At 40.7% G+C, this 19,815-nt stretch overlaps 1 protein-coding gene across 2 annotated transcripts in view; it reads left to right on the top strand.

Moving 5' to 3' along the window:
- FGF10 (fibroblast growth factor 10) overlaps window positions 1-17,929 on the top strand; it is a 91,392-nt gene extending 73,463 nt beyond the window's left edge. Inside the window, exons 2-4 of one of the 2 annotated variants that reach the window (XM_006263361.4) lie at window positions 11,686-11,789; window positions 15,451-15,633; window positions 15,938-17,929. In XM_006263361.4, the coding sequence (XP_006263423.1) occupies window positions 11,686-11,789; window positions 15,451-15,633; window positions 15,938-15,970 (320 nt within the window). In that variant the 3' untranslated portion in view covers window positions 15,971-17,929. Of the gene's footprint in view, window positions 1-11,685; window positions 11,790-15,450 lie in introns of both variants that reach the window. The other variant, XM_059725193.1, reaches the window with a different exon arrangement.
- Window positions 17,930-19,815: the final 1,886 nt, after the last annotated feature.

A 19,815-nucleotide genomic window follows, 5' to 3' on the forward strand; every position in this document is an offset into this window, starting at 1 on the left:
GATTGTCAGCACAGCTTTTACTCATAGCTTGAAGCATCTGCAGTTTCCCTTGTTTTGTGCTGCTGTACAATACATAAAATGTACCCCTTTGAGTCTTTAAGGGGTTATTTAGTACAACAATGTGCTATATTCAGTGAATAGCCCATATGCCTGCTCAATGGGCAATATGAATTTGTTGGTCGTTTTTAAAATGAACAAACTACTACTTCCTCAAACTTATTAAAGACAAGAACATTTAATTAACTGCAGCAGATGGGAAGGATGTGTCTGTCTATTAATATATATCAGCTTCTTAATGTGCTGGGTGATTGTTTTATTTTCAGAAAGAATACATGCTTCTTTTTCCTGGACACTATTTGACTTCAGCAATATGATGTCATAATCCTGAATGAGAAAACAGTATAAGCTGTTCTAAATTTTTAATTTTTCCATTAAATTTGGCCAGTGTTTTTTCAAAAATAAATTTTCACAAACATTGGGATTGCCAAACCAGTACAGTTACTTCCTTCATTTATCATTTTCAGTGAGTGTCCAGAGGAGAGTAACAAGAATGAGAAAAGGCTTAGAAAACATGACCTCTAATGAAAGGTTGAAGGAATTGGGTTTGTTTAGTCTAGAAAAGAGAAGACTAAAGAGGGACATGATAACAGTCCACCAATGTGTGAGAGGTTATTATAAACAGGACAGTGATCAATTAGCCACCATTTCGATAAGGGAAGGGCAAAAAAGGAAACAGCTTAATTTGCAACAAAGATGACAGGCTGGATATTAGGAAAACTTTCTAACCATATGTGTACTGAATCACCAGAGGAGCCTACCTGGGAATCCCCTTTAATGTGGTTTATCAGGAATCGGCAAGGTGCATCTTTTGGTGACAGTGTAGATCTACTTTATCTTGCCTTAGTGCAAGGCAATGAACTCCATGTTTACTTGAGATCCTTTCCAGCTCTAGCTTTCCCTGATCATTTCTCCTCCTTCATTTATTTTCAGTTTCTTTTCAGCAGGCTGACAAATCATCATATGGTAGGACTTCTTGAAAATGGAAGTTTTCTATACTGAAATTCTAAAAAGCATTTTGAAAAATGTTAGTCATTGGCAAATATATAAAAATGTATGAAAATTTTAAAATATGAAAAATCTTCCCACTCTGAAAGGCAGAATCAAACTTTCTTTGAAATATTTCCAACAAAGTAAGGGGAATAGCTCTATATGCCATAACAACTAGGTAAGTAGTTTGTATGCAACACCATAAATCCTATCTGCACCGGTAGGCATTACTTCCAGGATATTCTCCCTTTTAAACTTATCCTGAGCCAGATACTTTCATCCTTACCAGTAAGTCCAACACTTTTCCAGTGTTCTGTTGTCTTCCATGTGCCATTCCAGACAGAAAAGGAGCCCCTGTGGAATAAAATGGCTGTGCTCATTGAGTTGACGGTGGCAGACTCAAGTTATAAATAACAGTCCTTCAAAGTACTATTGCTTTAGAGCAGTCATTCACTCCTAGATGCAGTTTGTTTGGTCCAAATGACTGGAACCTAAGTATTTAGTAAGCAGCCCACCTGCATCGCCACCCATGGATGCCCCCGCTCATCCTCACCATCATGCTCACTGCAGACACATCTCAGAAGAACAAGTTTTTATTTCTCTCACACCAAACAGAGCTCCGTCCATCATGCACCCCACTCACCAACAATAAAACACCCTCTTCCCTGTGCAAACTATTTACAAAGTGCTTTGTGTGGTATCCCAGGGTGGAGGGCCACAGGGCAGAACCAAAGGACAGGTGCCCAGCACCCCGGCCTCTGGTTTTTCCCCTGCGGATGTGGACACTGTGGCAAGTGTGGTGGGCAGGGGGCTTGCCGGGGGGTGACAGTGGCTGTTGGTCCTGCGGTGCAGGCAGCTCCTCCTTCAGCAGCCAGTGGCCAGAGCCAGCAGGCGCTGCTGTAGGCAGCTCTGGCTCTGAACCCGTGTAGAGCCAGGGTGAGTGGCGGGGCTGGGTCTAGATGAGGGGGCTGGTGGTGAGGTATCCTGGGCGGGGGCTGGGCCAGCAGCTTCTGGCTGCTGGAGGTGGCATAAGACCCTGCTCCACACCCCCACGTCGGCAGGCTACCTGCTCCTGCTGCTGCCCAGCTCATGGTGGCAGGGCTTAGGGGGTGTGGGGCTCCCAGATGACTGGGATGAGGAGCTGCCCATGCCCCCGTCCTCCCCAGAGGGGGGCTCTCCAGGGAAGTGCCATGGAGCCAGCCCCCCAGCATGCCGGTGCTGCATCCTGAGCGTGCCCCTGCTGCGCGTGTTGCAGGCAGTGCATGAGGAGCTGTTTCTGTGGACCAAGCAGTGCCTGACCCACTACACCCTGCTGATGATGATTGCCATGGTGCCCCGGGCACACCTGCACACCTGGCATGGGACCCTGAGCTTCAACAGAGTGGGGAGCAAGCCCAGGCTACCCCACAACTTCCAACACCACCTGGAGGGCTACCTGTGGCTGCACTACATATCCCCCGCCACAGCTGAGGAGGACATCGCCACTGACATCAACACATTCCTCGGTGTGTGAGAAGCCAGTGCCTGCCAGCTATAATAGCAGGCTGCTTAATAAAGTTCTTCATTGCCTCCCACCTCCCTGCATGCTGTGTGAAGGGGAACTGGGGCCAGGGGAGTATGGGCAGGCCAGGTGGGGAGTGGGGGTAGGGGCAGGGACATGGGCAGGGGCGGGCAGGTGCCTCCCCCCACAGCAGGGCTTACCACATGGATGGAGCTGGATTGTCTGATGGCTCCACTTGGTCCTGGGTGGCAGCAACAGCGTGCAGCTCTGGGTGGTGTCCTCGGATGACAGGCATCGGTTTGCAGGCACCCACCCAGGGCTCCCCCTGGGAGAAGCTGGCACTGCTGGTGGCCAACAGTGCCATGGCTGGCTGCACCTCGTAGCTGGCCCTGGGGCTGCAGAGGTGGCAAGGCAGGCACTAGCCTGGGATCCCCGAGCTGCTGATGGAGAGTGTAGCCAGGGAGCTTGGCAAGACAGGCCACTGGACAACTGGGGGGCCCTTCTCCAGTGACATGTCCTGAGGGTGCCAGTCTGGGGCAAGGACTTGGGCAGGCTGCCCATTCTACTGTAAACAGCATGGCTATGGCCTGGGTACTGGGGTGCCAGGATGTCAATCAGCTGCTGCATAAAGGGCATGGACTTGTGGGCACTGCCAGACTGGCAGTTGTGACCAGTCACTGTGACCCACTGTGCCTACAGGGCCTTGACCTTTATGCAGCACTGCTGCGCCAACCAGTTGTACCCATGCTTCCACATCCAGCCTGACAGTGCCTCAAAGATGTTGGTGTTAGAGCACCCACCCCACTCAAAATGGTGCTGCACCTCTGCCTCACCCCACAGCACCACACGGTCACAGTCTCCTCCTTGGACCAGTTGGGGCCCTGGGTGGCGGGCATGGGCATAGGCATGGGCCATTGAGGATCCTCCTCTGGATCTCTGGGCCCCTGCATGGCTGTCCCTATGCTGCTGGCCCTGGAAAACTGCCTGCAGCACCCAGTGCAGGGACGTGGCATAGGACTGGCAGCTGCACACCAGAGGCAATGTCTTGCAGCACCTGCAGGCTCCAGGTAGGTTGCTCAGGATGTACTACACGCAAGTGGAGCTGGCCCTGCCAGCCAGAAGCTCCCTAAAGCTGGGCCTGGGGGCTGACAGGCCTGGCAGGAGCCTGCAGCACCCTGCAGACATGGACAATGTTGGCCTGGCAACCGCATAGGGGTGCAGACCTGCCCGGGGGACATGAGCCTAGAGTGGCCTCAGGCTCCCTGCTGGTGTGCCCCAGGGCTCAAAATGCATGCAGGCTTTTAAAGCTTGAAGCAGGGCTGTCATAGAGGCAGGAGAGGCTCCCAGCCAGGAGCCCTGGGGCTAACCTCAGGCCAGCCCCCTAGTGGCAGGGCTGACCTGGGACTAAACTTGCTCCTGGATCACATCTACACGTGCGTAACTGCACAGTAACTAATCATGATTTGCGGGTTTTCCTGCACAGGAAACTAGGTTACTGTGCAGTTAAGCATCTTGTGTAGACATCCCTTGTGTGTTGGAGCTAGTCTGTGACAGTCTGGTCCTTTATATGATTTCTGTGCTCCTACTGTAATTTCATACTGTCTGTTGACATTATGATAATGTAACAAGGTTCAAAGGTTCTGTCCCCATAGCCTTCCAAAAGCTCATATGTTTATTCAAACTTATCCAAATGCTTCAAATGTGAGAATTGGACTGCAAATCTCACATAGACAGGTTTCTTGCACGATTTCCATCGCATCACATTCCGACTTAAGGGCTGAGTGCAGACAATCAAAAAACCTGAGGCTGAATCAATTCAGTCTTTGCAGGCTAGTCTAAGATGCAAAGATTAAACTGAGAAACAACTGAACACACATTTACCTTTGATTCAGGAAATACAGCCGCATGCCTGCAGTGGGTCAGGCCAGAAGCCAGGGGGACACTACAGCAGGGCTCTCTGGCATTTCCTCTTCCTGCTGCCCCTAAGGTCTCTGGGATTTGCCATCCAGCATCTCAGAAGCAGCACTCTGCAGGGTTGCTCATCACTTCCTTTTCCTGCTTCCAGGTGCCTCTGGGATTTGTAGTCTACAGTAGCAGCCAGCAGTAACTTTCAGTACATTTAGCAGGTCAGAACAGCTCTGTACTTGGGGGAAGAAGGGTTTAACCCCTCTCCCTGGTCCCAGACCCTAGCCAGGGTTTGCTGGGGTGGAGGGGAGGAGGAAGGGCAGTCCCTGTCTCTCCCCCTCCCCTCTGCCCACCCAACCCTCCTCTGCTGGAGCAAACAGCACAGCACAGGATGCTAGCGAACTCTGATTTAACTTGAACCAGGAAGGGGTCTGGACAGAAGTTTCATAAACAGGTTTGACCAGTTAAGTCTGATACTACATTCAACCAGGCTTATCTTTCAGGCATATCAAAACGGGTTTATGTCCACTGAATTTCTGTTCTGTTACAGGTTTAACCTTCTGATTACTTAAACTGGTTTATGTGTAAGCCTAGGCCAGTTGAACTAAGCATGACATGTTAACATCTTTAGGGTATTTCAGTCCTTCCACTTTGGATTTAAAGCAGGAAGCTTGGAAGGCTGTGCTGCTGCTGCTACTACTACTACTAGCTTCTGATTTTTTTCCTAACTACAATAAAAGTTCAGGCATGGGTCTAGATCTGGGATGTGGTTCAAGGTGGTTCTTATTCATATGGCTATTTTATCCTAATTTAAAGAGGTTATTTTTTGCTGGACTTGTAAGAAAATAATTTTGCCGTGATCCCTAGATTGTAAATTTCCCTTCACAGGTTACATTGAACCTTTGATGATTATTTCCTGAAATCAGTTTGTTTAAAAGCAAGTGCTTCTCCAAGTCATGTTCTTCACCCAAAACTAAATTCCAAGGCACATCATATCTGATTTTCCATTGCCTTAGACCCGGTTACCAATACTTAGGAGTCTGCTTAAACCGCAGTTAGACTTACCACTTTTTACAGGTTGGTGGAAGCATAACGAGCAAATTCTGCAGACATCTCACAGATGTGCTCCAATGGCCCCACCCCTCAGCACTGATTGGCTGAGAGGCCTGGGGTGCAGGAGGGACGAGGGGGCAGCCACCATCTTGACTGCTGGCTGTCCTTCATGCAACCCCACTCCTCAACACTGATTGGCAGAGAGGCCCTGGAGAGGAAGACAGACGAGGGAGTAGTGACCATCTTTTCTGCTGCCTTTCATGCTGCCCCACCAGGCAGCGTCTTCCTTTCTGGGGCAGGTTGCAAAGCTGGGCCACAGTGGCAGCAAGGACCACTGGTTCCCACTGGGGCGCCTCCATTTTATTTTATTGTTGTTGTTGATTTTGCAAACAGTCCCAGATTTTGCAGTTTCCATTAAATCCACAAAGATGCAATTTAAGTACACCCTGGGCATGTCTACACGTTCATTGGCTACCCACTAGTAGTTGTATAACCAGTTGTATAACCAATCTAACCAGTACTAAATCAATGCTCAGTAACTGGCGCTACTGCACGGTAACCCCAGCACACAGCTTTTTAGTGACATTAACTGCACAGTAGACTAAAACTACTGTGCATTAGTGTATTAGCATGGTTTTTCCCATGCATGCTAGTGCGCAGTAGAATTAGGCTACTGCATAGTTAGCATCTCGTATAGACGCATCTCCCCCCCACCAATACTTATGCAAAGTGAGCATAACAGAAGTCATGTTCTTATCTGGTTCTTATCTGTTGTCATTTTGCATTTGCTTTATACAGGTGTAAGTGACAGTAAGTTTTAAGGCAGTGGAGAAGTAAGTTCCGTGTCTTCATCCTTTTCATGCTTTCATCCCTCTTTTTCCATTACTCCAGCAAAGGCAGACCAAATGGCTGCCTACTCCTCTAACAAAGCATACACAGCTGATTGCCCCACCTTTCTTCAAGCTGCCCAAATCCTAAGGCACCAATCAACAGCAACCCCTTAAAATAGCAAATGCCTCATGTTATGGCTTAATGCATTCCTCACCACCACTCAAATTTGGCCCTGACCCAGGCAGCCCAGACTACCCATTTCATACCTGCAGATCCTTTAAACCCACCACAAAAATGGATTAAATGTTCCAATAACCTAATTTTGAAAAATGCTACCAAAAGTCACTCCACAACCCACTTCACCCAACTGAGCAGCAACCATTTCTATACACCCAGCAGCCTGTTGTCTGCAGGCATCTGACCAGTAGGAAAATTTGCATTTCAGCAGCTTTCTAGCATTATCACATTCCACTGAGTTGAACTCATTCTTCATCTGTGATATTTTATGCATGGAGGCAATGCCTGTGGGAAGAAACCAGGTTAGAAGCATAACAGATCACCAGCTAAACGATAGATGGAATGGAGGGAAGGTGGCATTATTAGCTAATGCATGAGATGTCTGGGGTCACAGGCATTTTTAGAAAGTATACAGGTGTTTAGTATATAAATTATAAGACAACAGAAGAATGATTGAATGCCCCACATCACAAAGAAGCAAGGTTTGGTCCTGGAATCAGGTGATCTACAGTTACCAATTCTTTTGGCCTCTCATAACAGCATTCATTTATTGTTATGGTGATATCTCAATAAAGTATTCAGTAGCATCACCAATACCAAGCTGTCTGTCCCATGATAAATTGCTCAGTAGAATGCCGCATTAGCCACATAATTTTCTGTATATGTTTTATGTTCATATTTCCAGCACTTTTATAAGAATCCAAGTTTACAAATAGCATACGAACAATATAAGCCTCTTTTTTACAATTCCTCTGTGTGATGCAAGATCACCAGTCATTTTTCTATTGCCTTCTTATTTACATAATGAACATTTTTATAAACTATAAAAATATAGTTTATATAAGATAAATATACTCGGTTCCTGTGGGGAATATGTTTCTAGCGTTTGGGACCTGTAAAGCACAAATAGAGGCACAGCTACAGGGCACATCTCAAGTTGATATTTCAAATGTTTCTAATTATAATGAGTTGGAAATGATTTGGGTATTGAAAACCATGCTTTTACAGTGGATGTGGTGAAATGGGATTAGTTGTAATTGTAGCAGTTTATAGAGTTATGACTGTAAAATAATAGTGTGCTATATGTTTTAAAACCATAATAGAGGCCACAAAGGATATCCCCCCCTGCCTTTTTCTTTCCAAAATCCTAAAAAAAAATCAAACAAATGAGCAAATGCTAATGAGAATCCCCCAAACTGTTTTATTTGTTTTGTATGGTGGTGATTATCAAGGCAACTTAAAAGATCTAATTTTGAAAATCTTTATTATATCCATATTTTTATTCTTATTCCAGAAATACTGAGGAGCCACAGTCATGGCTTATGACTGTGTTACAGCATTATGCACTATATGGATGTATGACAGTCTAACTGAATTAGATAAGAAGGTGACCCATAATGCAATCGGACAGCATTTTCTTTTTCAGGCAAAAAATTATTTTAATTAGATGATGAAAATATTTATTACAATTTTAGGTTGTTCTATTGTAGGACTCATTTTTTTCTTTAGATACTTTCCTGGAGCACTTGATGACACAGCAACTCAAGGATTATGAACACAGGTATTTTCACCTTCATACCAAAGGACATTGGATTGAATCCAGGCCAGCTTATAGATTCTGAAATAAAATACAATTTGTTGTTGGGTGATATATGTCAAATGAGTTAGTGATCTCGTTCCAAATTCTACTACGTATATGTCAACATTGTTGAAGTTAGTTTAAGACTCCCTGGCCACATCTACATGAGATGCTGACTGCGCAGTTGTAACTTTGAATGGTTTTCAGGTGATGCTGACTGTGCAGTAGCTCATTACTACTGCACAGTAGTGTCACATCACGCTTCATGCCATGTGACACTATTCCGCAGTAGTAATGAGCTACTACACAGCTAGTGTCTCATGTAGACACGGCCCCATTTTCTTAAGACAGCTGTGGATCCAGAGTCTATAAATTATGCCAAGCACAGGGAGAGAGGCTACGTGATCTAGATGGAGCCAAATTCTGTATAGACTTAGCATGCACCTCTACTGAAGTGTCTAGGGTTGTACAGACAGAAGGGGCAAAAGTGAATAAGGAATTTGACCCATACTGTACATGAACTCCCTGGTAGATTAAGAATACCAGATTCATTTCGAACACAAACTCCCACTGAAATCTCAAGAAAGACTCCAGAGGTGGGAGTCCATAAAGTTATAATTTGAGACTTCAATAATGTTTTCCATCTGCACTTCCAAGTTTGTAAAGAATGCTTACTCAGGGAGAATAAATCCAAGGGAATGAGATGAAGTTAATAATACTCTGGAAGCATTCAACCACCTTCGGACCAGCTGGACAACCATCACTGAGCACAGTCAAATTGTTGTAGTATACAATGTAAATGCAGTAACTTTCATCTGGATGAGCACTTTTCAGCTTTATCAGCGAGAATGTGATGCAGTGTGACTACTATTTACTAGAAAATTCTGTTGTATTTTGATGTGTTACGCTAAATATTTTCCATTGCACAGCACTGACTGAAGTACTGTATCAAAGTATGATGTTTCTGGACCATTCAAGCACAAACCAGAAATATTCAATCCAATGCCAATTTCATACTTGAACAATATACTATCCACTTTCATACTGTTCTTGAAAATTTCACAAATATGTTGGTCAATAAAATAACATGTTATTTTAATATTATTCTTGCAAAGATAACATGATAACATTTAATTCAATTTAATCTATTTCAACATAAAATAATTAATGATGTCCCTTGAAATACTCATGTAGTATTTTTTCCCTGTGGTTGTTAGAAATGAATCTGGTCTGGTTTTACTGCTATACTAGCAGTTTCAGCAAATTAAAATTTCCATATAATTAATGGCCTGCATTCTTATCATCATTGTCTGACATGGAAAGAAGCAAAAACATGTCAATCAAACACAGAAAAAAGGGGTCAGCTGGCAAAGAGGGTAGTGCTCACATGACAATTTCTCCCCTCCAACAGGCTGTTATCAACAGCCATGATACTTAACAGTGCTTGGCTTTAAACACAGATACTTTGAGGAGGGCCAACAGGAGGCTGGAGGAATATAGCAATTAAATGATCCTGCAGCATATCCTGCAAGAGATTTGTAAAAGTGAATGTAGCAATAAATCTTAAAGGAGCAGTATCCATGTGGACCAGAACCAAAATGTGTATAAACTGACTTAATCTGCTTAAAACAATGGAAATATAATATTTTACACAACTGATTGTATGGCTCTAAGTAATCAATCATCAAAACTCTTCTCTGAGGTTACTGTCCCATTTCACAAATGGGGAAAATGTGACACAGAAAGATAAAGTGAAGAGTTACCACAGGGTCATTTACAACTCAGTAGCAATATTGCTGAGATTAGACTTCCGCTTCTAGCTCTTCATTTTACCTCATTCCCTATACTACCCTGAAACCTTCCATTTTCATAATCTAATCTCTAGCTACACACCTAAGTCATTTGAAGTTAGCCTAGCTTGAGTGAGATCTGCTATGTGGCTAAGTAACATCATTGTGACTGGACTGCCTGCACAGCACAAATGGATTAGCATCATAGAACAGATGCAATCCCACTGCAGTTGTAGCTCAAACATCAGCAGCATCATTAGGGTTCCAAGCCATATTCTCAATGAGCCTAAGTACAGCTGAGGTAGCTACCATTTAAAATACCATATAATTCTAGCTTCAAGTCTTCACATTCAGCTGGAAGTTAGGTTAATGGTCTTGAGCCAACACTGCAAAGTAGACAAGCCCTAAATGAGTAATGCACATGTATGCCAATATGTCATAAACTGAGCTGTCATACGCTTTCATTTATCTAATGGCTCATATATTTCCTGACTGGAGTTAGTCAAGCAGTTCCAGATACCAAAGGGATCCTTGCAGCTACCATTTACTCCATTCCTTCATCTTGCCTGGCAAAAGACATGCATTGTGCCTTCACACAATGGGAAGTTATTACAGATATTCCTTGATTAAAATGTTGTCAGCTGAAGAAAGTTTGCTGAAATCTGGTTCTTTAGGCTGCTGCAGCTCCTCCAGTGGTAACAGCTTTATGAAAATCAATATAGACAGACTACTCTTAACTACCATGTCATATGGACCTCTTCCATTTATAACCCAGTGAGAAAGGGTTGGCCCATCACATTGACTAGACAGCTATTCCACTTAAGCTTGGTCCAATTTAAAAATGGTTCCTAAAGAAGATAAGAATCCCAATGTGGATGTGCACAAAGGACAGTTCAGTCTTCATTGACTCCTTGTTACAACTGTAGATTGGCAGTTCTGCTGGTACTTTGCTTGATGCTGACCTTTGTCCAATACTAGCTGAACAGAAATCTCTAACTCATGTAAGTGGTAGTTGCTTTCAGTACTCCCAAGTAAATATGAATTCAGACAGATGACCTAAAGATGAAAGGCTCTGTATCCCATCACTGGTCCCTTGAACCATTCAGTACTCCAGAAAGAGTTCATCCGAAAAGCAAAAAAGGATAATCACATTTATTATAAACAGAACAGAGTGTTTCTGATATCTGAAAGACAAAGATAATGTGGACGTCAGGGTTAGTCTTACTATATCCCAGAATGTCAGCACACTTGCCAAAAATGAATTTATCAGATCTGTACAGCCAAGAGATTTAGTTTATCTAAATACCCTATAAAAATAAATAGTTTACCACTGTTTTTGAAGATTGAGGTAAATCTGACATTCTATTGACATATGCTATAGATTTAATTTAATGCTGTGGGTCAGATGTCTCTTCTGATAAATTTTAGTTAAATCTATGCTAAGAAAAGTAGAGCCGTTTCAATATTTATGAGGTTTTAAATGCAGGGTTAGCAAATGAAACATGTTAATTGAAACAGTGTATATGTATACTCTTGCCGGTATTTGGAGAATAATGTTTCTGAGGCCTTTTGACTAGTTGATTTAAAATATTAATAGAATTTTAGCATGATTTGGTAGGACCCATTTTAAATTTCACCCATATTTTATGATTGACACGTCCTCCCTTTATTTAATGAAGTGATTAAGTCATCAAGCTGAGCCTTTCTATTTTTTTTTCTTTTTTTTTTTTTTTGTATTTTAGGCATATTGGAGATAACATCTGTGGAAATTGGAGTTGTTGCAGTTAAGTCCATTAACAGCAACTATTATTTAGCCATGAACAAGAAAGGAAAAGTCTATGGCTCTGTAAGTATACTACTTTTGTTTTCAAAGTGGATGGTAGTAGGCAACAATATGATTCCCTCCACAACCCCTATCTACTGAATAGCCCAGTTATCTGTCGATTAATAGTCATTAGAGCTGCAATGAGCTGTTCATTAGAATTTCAGCCTCTGGTAAACTGGCCTCTATCCTGACAAGCTCACTGTTCTATAATATTTCAGAAGTTTCTAAAACCCATCAGGTTTTTCTCTGTCCCTCTCCTGACTCATGATGCTCTAGAATGGCAGCTTTTCTTTACAGACTGATGGATGTGAAAAACAGCCCTCCTGGATATGAGAAAAACCATACACAAGATATATGCAGGTGTGGGACAATACTGAAAATTGTTTGGAATGATCTGTACAGATTATTCATGGCTTTGTGCCAAAATTCCTGCTAATGAAATTTCTTAACTCTCTCATCTATAATTTGGGAGGAAGGTTTGGACCATAGTGGAGTTCTGTATCTGGGAAAAAAAAGAACTCAGATAAGACTTATTTTATCAGATATGTTCCAGTCACTATTACTGACCAGTTAGGATGAGAGGGCAAAAGGAAGACTCATTTGTTTTATTTGTTTTTTAATTATTTGAACTGTTCAGTTAGGAGCAGGTCAGAATTTATGTAATTTAGAACTGTAGAGTAGATTAGATGCCAGCTACCTTTTTACTGCATTGAGGAAGAAGTTGGCATGTTAAAGCAAATAAAATAAGGTCAGTGCCCTGATGTTTATGAAAGTGATAAGTATGAGGGTTATCTTGGAAATGGAGAGTATTTTTGGAAAATGCTTCCCCAAACTTGCATAGTTGTGCTTAAGTTACTGCTGTAAAATGATCTTTCTTAGAGTCACATGTATCAATCAATTATGATATAGAGAAATAGGACTGGAAGGGACCTCCAATCTCCTGCCTGAGGCAGAACCATCCCTTTCCAAATTATCCTATACAATCCATAATCTAAATTCTGTCTAAGACTACCATCAACTCAGACACAACACAACACGGACATAACACACTAACTTGCCACAGGTAAAGCAAGGAAACCATGGCAGCCAATATTCTGCTTCAATAAAACATTGTCAATATATGCTGAAGAGATCCCTGGTAGAGGGTCACACCTCCCCTGTGTCCCTTCCCCCAACTACAGAGGAAAGCAAAAACCCCCATAGTCCATAACTATCTGACCATGGGGTGAACTTCCTTCCTGACCATAAATATGGTTATTGGTCTAACCCTGAGTGGAGGGGCAAGATCCTCTAGCCAGAATCCCAACACCCAGTGCCTCTGAGGGAGACTTAAAAGCACCCTGACATGTAGCAGAAAGGTGGGGTAGGGGCAACCAGCAAAATCCAGAACTGTGGGAATTTGCTCTTCACACAGAAGTACAATTGCTATAGTTTTACCTGAGAATAAGTGAAAGTAAGGCTCTAAAACATAGCTGTGTCCAAATATAACCTCTTACTCACTTTTTAAATTCAAATCTTCATGAATAGGAAATGAAGATATACTCTTTAAAAAGGAGTAGGGTCTTACACATTGCTTCTGTGTTTCTGTAATTATTTTAAGGGAAAACCTAAAGAATGGATCTGTTTTTATTTAATGTAGGTGTTTTCTATTTATTTAATTGTCAAGGCATCTAATAACATTCAATATAAACAACAAATTAAAATGTCTGAATCAGCCCAAATAATTCTATTCATACCATGATGAACATTTTATAATTTTAACACTTGATTTGTCTTAGTAGCATATGAATAAACAGCTTAGATATACCATCTATTTATAGGCCATCTCCATGTTTATTCACCACTAATTCTCCACTCTCAGGTGCTGCAAGATACCTTTAAGGGTGCTGCACAATATTAGCACTGTTAAGTGTGCAAACACTTACACATGATTCACAGGATAAAAACCCAGGGCTTTCAAATAGGAATCCATGTTGTCAAAAATAGTCTGACCTGTTGCAGTCTTTCTGAGTTCTTTGAAATAGGAGAATTGCTCTGTTATTTTTCTGTAGTCAGAAATGAATGAAAGCTAAGATCTGGCAGTTCTGAAGGGTGGCCTTGAGTCTTAATGAAGGGTGTCTTGAGTCTAAAAATGTTGAGAAGCAGTGCTCTATTCCACTGTGATGATCCTGCACATTTCCTCTGAAGCAATAACTTGCTTTCTAAAATGCAGGACTTACAGAAATACATAATGATAACATCTACACATGCACTTAACTGCAGAGTAGACTAATTAGCTGCACAGTAAAGCATCACAATCTACATATGCGACACTATTAGGCCGCTGTAAACTAATTAATGCTGTAGTAAGATAGTACCATTAGGGACGGTACTATCTTATGCCAGGATAATTAACTGTGATTAAATATATATGTAGATGCAGATTGCAGACATAAATTATGCTCGGTCAGCCCAGCTAATGTGGGGCCAGACTCATGCCTGCCACCTAGCCATACAGCTCTGCACTTTCAGCACCCTTGTGTCCCAGCCAACCCCTCCACCACCTGATGCCACCACCTGGAGTCCAGGGCTGACCCCCCACTGTGCTCCTGGCCCTGGCATAAACTGTTCCACCCTGGCTCAAATTGCTGCTGTCCTGGGTGTACGTGTAGACACTGCGTCCAAACTGCTCCAGAGTTTATTGGTTTGAATTACTTGCACATGTAGACACATCCAGTGCTTTATTTCTTATTGCTGATTATAGTTTCAAATGACTTTGCAGAAGTCTTCCAATTTGTGCTTTGTGGTTTAATTGAAAGTGCTTCTCTCCTTTTTTTCTCCCAAATCTGGAAACTATATCTTCTCATCACTACTGAAATACAAATATGTGTCTGTGAATATTGTCTGTGTATATTAAACATTACAGAAAAAATAGCTTTTATATTTTACAACCTCTTTAAGCAAAATGGTACCTCTTCTTTAAAAAATCAGTACATTCATCTTTGGGAGGGTGTATGCAGAAGCTTGTTTGGTTCTCTGCAAAAAATCTAACAATATGAATATTGGGCCAAACACTCAAGTCTTTGAGAGCCTGATTCTCATTTATACTAAGTCCTTTGACGATGTTCTAGCAGATTAAAGGAGCCTCACAGCCACATGAAGCAAATTTATGTGGAAGAGTGATTCATTTCCACTAAAAGGGCCCTTTGTGTTATTTTTGTGGTGTAAAAAGAACTGGAGTTAAATGAGAGTAAGGCTCTATAGATTTATTTAACATATGCAACTAATAATCTGGAGCAAAACACCTCAAGGTTTGCATTTGCTGGAATTGAAATATAGTGAAGGAGTCCATAATTTCTGTAACCAAAAGATTTATTATCTACCACATTCTGTTCTAGAAGTAACTGCATTTCAATAGTGACTGAATTATATACTCATCATTATATATGAACTATTTTTTACCCAAATGATTGCATTTTTATTTTGTAACCTATTTGATGGGGGGGGGAGTTATACATGAAGTTTTATCATTTAATAAGAAAATTGTATAATTATAAAATGATGTTCTAGATTAGGTGGAAATAGTATAAAGTACATTAGAATTCTTTAGAATATAATTATTTTAGAACTATTTTTTTCCTCAATATGCTGTGCAAAGATGTTTACATTTTGAATTTGCCTGTTTATTTTCCTCTTTTAACAGAAAGAGTTTAACAGTGATTGTAAACTGAAGGAAAGAATAGAAGAAAACGGATATAACACATATGCATCCTTAAATTGGAAGCACAATGGAAGACAAATGTTTGTGGCCTTGAATGGAAAGGGAGCTACAAAGAGAGGACAGAAAACAAGGAGAAAAAACACCTCAGCCCACTTTCTTCCAATGGTAGTAATGTCATAGAGAAGGAACTGTTTATTAATGCAGTTGAACCAAAGGCCCTTTTTGTCAAGTATTCTGGGTAATCCTCTTGAAGGGTAAATGCAAAGAAACAGTGCAGACGTCTGCTTGTTTGAAAAGCAGGGGGTGGGGGGAAGCCTTTGAAGGTTTTGTACTCACTGCTGGCACATGAAGTACTTTTAATCAGTTCTGTGTCATGTCTTATAATCAAGATACAAGCTGGATCAAATGGGATAGGAGTTATTCCCAGTGTGAACAATGTTTTTTGTTTTGTTTTTTATCTCTGCGATAGAATTTAAAGGACGTGAGACAATCTGTTGAATGATCTTCGGGGAAAGTTATTTATGGAATACTAACTCATATCAAAGACCTTCATTGCTCATTCAAGCCTAATGATCCAATGAACAGTTAGACACGCAAGCATTTACTGGAAGCACTTGGGTCATATGCACAAAAGAAGTTTCTGGAGTAGCCTCATGGAAGAATGAATAGGATTAAGAAATATAAGCACATTAGAGTAAAACTGTTCTAACAAAACGAATAGTATGGTCTGTCTGTATATTCTAACTTCAGTTCTTTTTATTTCTCTCTAAGTTATTTATTTAATAGGATGTTAAATATCCTTTTTGGGTTTAAATGTTTTTTCTCATTTGATTCCTTGTTTTTTTTTCCTTTTCTCAGCTTTTCATACAGAGGTTGATGGAAAAAAATTTCAAAACCTCATGAACTGAGACTAGTAAATGGACAAGGTTTTAAAGGCAGCAGTTAATGTGTTTAATCTGTTTTCTTCTAACCTGGTTTGCACTTAAGCAAAAAGACCCAACATGTAGTGTTTGGATTTTTGGCATGCCTTGGGTGTGTTTATGTCTGTGAGACCTCCTACCTGCCATCACTCACGAACAAACTTCAAGAAATATGTTGTATGAAGGGTCACGCTGCTGTTATGAAATGGACAGAGAGAGGTAAATCTGTGTTTGTGTGTATGTATGTGCATGTGTGCGTGTACACAAATGTGTGTGAGTATACAAATGTGTGCGAGTATAAGTGTATTCAGCTTTCATTGATTTCTATTTGGAACTCAATTAGAACCTTGGGTCTGATCCTAAATCCAGTGCAATCAGATGAAATCTTTCTGCTGATTTCAGTGGGTTTTGAATCAAGTCCTGAACGTGGACCCCACCCTACCCCCATTAAAATCAATGAGATTGCATAAATTGAAGAAAGAACAGAATTATCCTATAAGAACGTTTGAGGTCAGAAAATCCTATGAGAAAATTTGGCCCTAAAGTGGTAGGTAAAGAAGAGCATAATTTTGCATTCCTTATAGTTAACACACCTATTCAACACTATTATCCATGTTACAAGCTCCTACCGTCATGTATGTTCACTGAGAGTGGTATTGGAGTAAAGAATAGGATCTAACACATGCTAAAGTATATTATTCTCATGCATGTGACAGGAGAGCCAACCCTAAAGCAACATTAGTGTCCAGATTTAGAATGCCTTTCGTATACATCATAATAAAAAGTGACTCAGAAAACAAAACTATTCAACACTTTTTGGAAAGTGTTAATTACTCCCACAGCTTAATTTGAACAAATACAATATAGCTAAGTTGAACATACTATGAAGACTGTTCTTCTTAAAAGGTACATAAGGTTTGTTTTTATTTAACTTTTCTCTGTGATTTTAGAGAGCTCTGGATAGCTCATCAGTATAACCATATTGAGATTCATTTTGTTAGAGCAGGTAAATAGAGAACAATACATCAACCAACATGTACCACTGTCTTCACATTGTATTCCACTAAATAAATAAGCCTTCTTTGCAGTGTCTGTAGTGAGAAACAAAAAGTAGTATAATATTATTTTGTTCTAAATACTTTAAGTGATACCTATGAGATTATATTGATGCTGCAGTTTTATCTTCAATACTTCCTGTTGTGAAAAAAGTTGGTTTTATTTTTATTGTTTGGAAACTGTATTTTGGTACACGGAGAGTCTTGCTTAACATTCTTTTTAACAAAGTTAAACCTCTAGAAAGGCTGGTGTTGTGATCTTCTATAACTTATTTGAGTCAATGCTTAACCAGCACTTCCAATGTTTATGTGTTATTTAAGTATTAGGTGTAAAAACAGAAGCTTTCCGATAAAGTACAAAATGGTCATTTTGCATTTCCTGTTCCTTAAATAACGTTGGCTGTTTTAAAATAAAAATGTCATTTGAGGCACAGCATTTTGGCTGCTAGATAACATTGTATTTCATGACAGTTTATTTCCAACCTACTTCTTGACTAATGAGCTTCTTTTAAAAAAAAAATCTATCAACAGTAGAATTTCAGATTTTTAAAGTAACTGGTAATTAAGACTGAACAGCAAAACTTGTTGTTGTTACAAGAGGGAGTTTTTTTCTTTTTAATTCTTTAAGTACTAATTGCATATGACAAGGCATAATGGACCACCCACAACAACAATTAAATGTTTCCTTGGACAAATACAGTATTGGATGACCACTTTAACAACATCCATGTTACAAACCAGGTTCTCATTTCACAGAATTATTTAGGGGGGGAGGGGTTGTATGTAAACATTCATAATTATAGGATTCAAAACATTAAAATTGCTTCTAGCAAAACATATCACTGTTCAGAGGCCCCCAAAAATGTCAGTTTTCCAAAGGAAGTTAAGATAGGGACAGGAGCAGTTCTGTGGAATAAATGTTTGATTCCTGAGAATTAATGAAAATAAAAAGCCCTTGAAGACCACTGAAGAAAAACAATGGCCCTGCATGACTGACTGGCATGCTGTGATATCTACTGTGGCAGGATTGTGCCACAGATGGTCTTCCCAGAGTATTAGAGATCTTTAACCAAAAGTGTTTATCTGTGTGACCCCCACCAAAGAGGGGACTCCTGAACAAGAGCAAAAATTGGTTATTTAAAAAAAAAGGCTGAGCAACAATGTACACTATGTTATATTTAAATAAAAATAATAAAATGCTGGGAATATAGAGAATAAAAGAATTGTCCTTGTTTGTTTTATTGGCCTGACATGATACTACATAAGAAAAACACAAAAGGGGAAAGATCTGTTTTACTACAGGATGTGGTTTGGTACTCCATAGCCCCAAAACAAAACAAAAATCACTCTAACATTTGTAAGGTTTCTTTAATTTTTTGCATGTGTGAGTCAGCTATCTTCACTCTAATAACAACCAAATGCTTTAGATTCTTTGTGTAAGTATTCAGATCTACCTAGTTTATACAGTGGAAAAAGCAATGAATTTAAAGCAAGCACATTTGATGAAAAGAATGAGGGGCTTTAGGAAGACCATGAACTCACATTCATAAGCATACGTTAGATAAATAGCCTACACTTTGCAGACTGCTTCATCTGAGACTCAAATTTCTAAGGTACACAAAGGGATGGTAACACATGAAAAATATTGATGGATAGAGGTAGACTTGAAGCTTTAAGCAGCTGAGTGGGTGAAGCTCTCTATTGAATTAGTCATAGCAGTTCTGTGACTGATCCTCAAGTCAGTAAGATCAATGGGACCAAGCCCCATATTTTGATGTTATGCTTTTGGTCTCTTAAATTAAAGACCTTTTTCTCTTGCTATCTTTTTATATAATAAAAGACAAAAGTAACACAAACCACACAGAGACCTTTTCTGCTGAAACTCCATCAAGTATGAACACTAGCAGTATTTTCAAGAAAACTGCACTGTAAAAACAATTTCAGAGGAACTGCCAGCGAGAAACTTATAAATACACTGCATTTTCTTGCATACCACACATCCTCAGATAAAACCCCCAGATAAAACACACAATTTGTTTCTGGAAGACAGAATGTAGAAAAAAAAATTCAGAGCCATGGCCAACTGTGTGGCAGAGTAAGTCCTCCTGGAAACATAGAGCACAGACAGAAGTTGTTTGTCACATGATCAGGGGTTTGCTGTAACTCATGGTATGTTCTGTGAAGCACCATGAGTTACAGTGGGGAGCTGCACATCTGTCAGCACCCATAGTGTCCAGGAAGGGTGGCACCCCAGGAGACAGTCTGGAGCCTCCTGTTATGGCAGGACAGCAACAAACCTATGTCCTAGTTCCTTACAAGGGCAGTTAAGAAGACAGTTATTTCTTTACTGCTAATAGTTCTTTATATAAGTA

The sequence above is a fragment of the Alligator mississippiensis genome, chromosome 3, assembly GCF_030867095.1.
Source record: "Alligator mississippiensis isolate rAllMis1 chromosome 3, rAllMis1, whole genome shotgun sequence".
NCBI classification, from domain to species: Eukaryota; Metazoa; Chordata; order Crocodylia; family Alligatoridae; genus Alligator; species Alligator mississippiensis.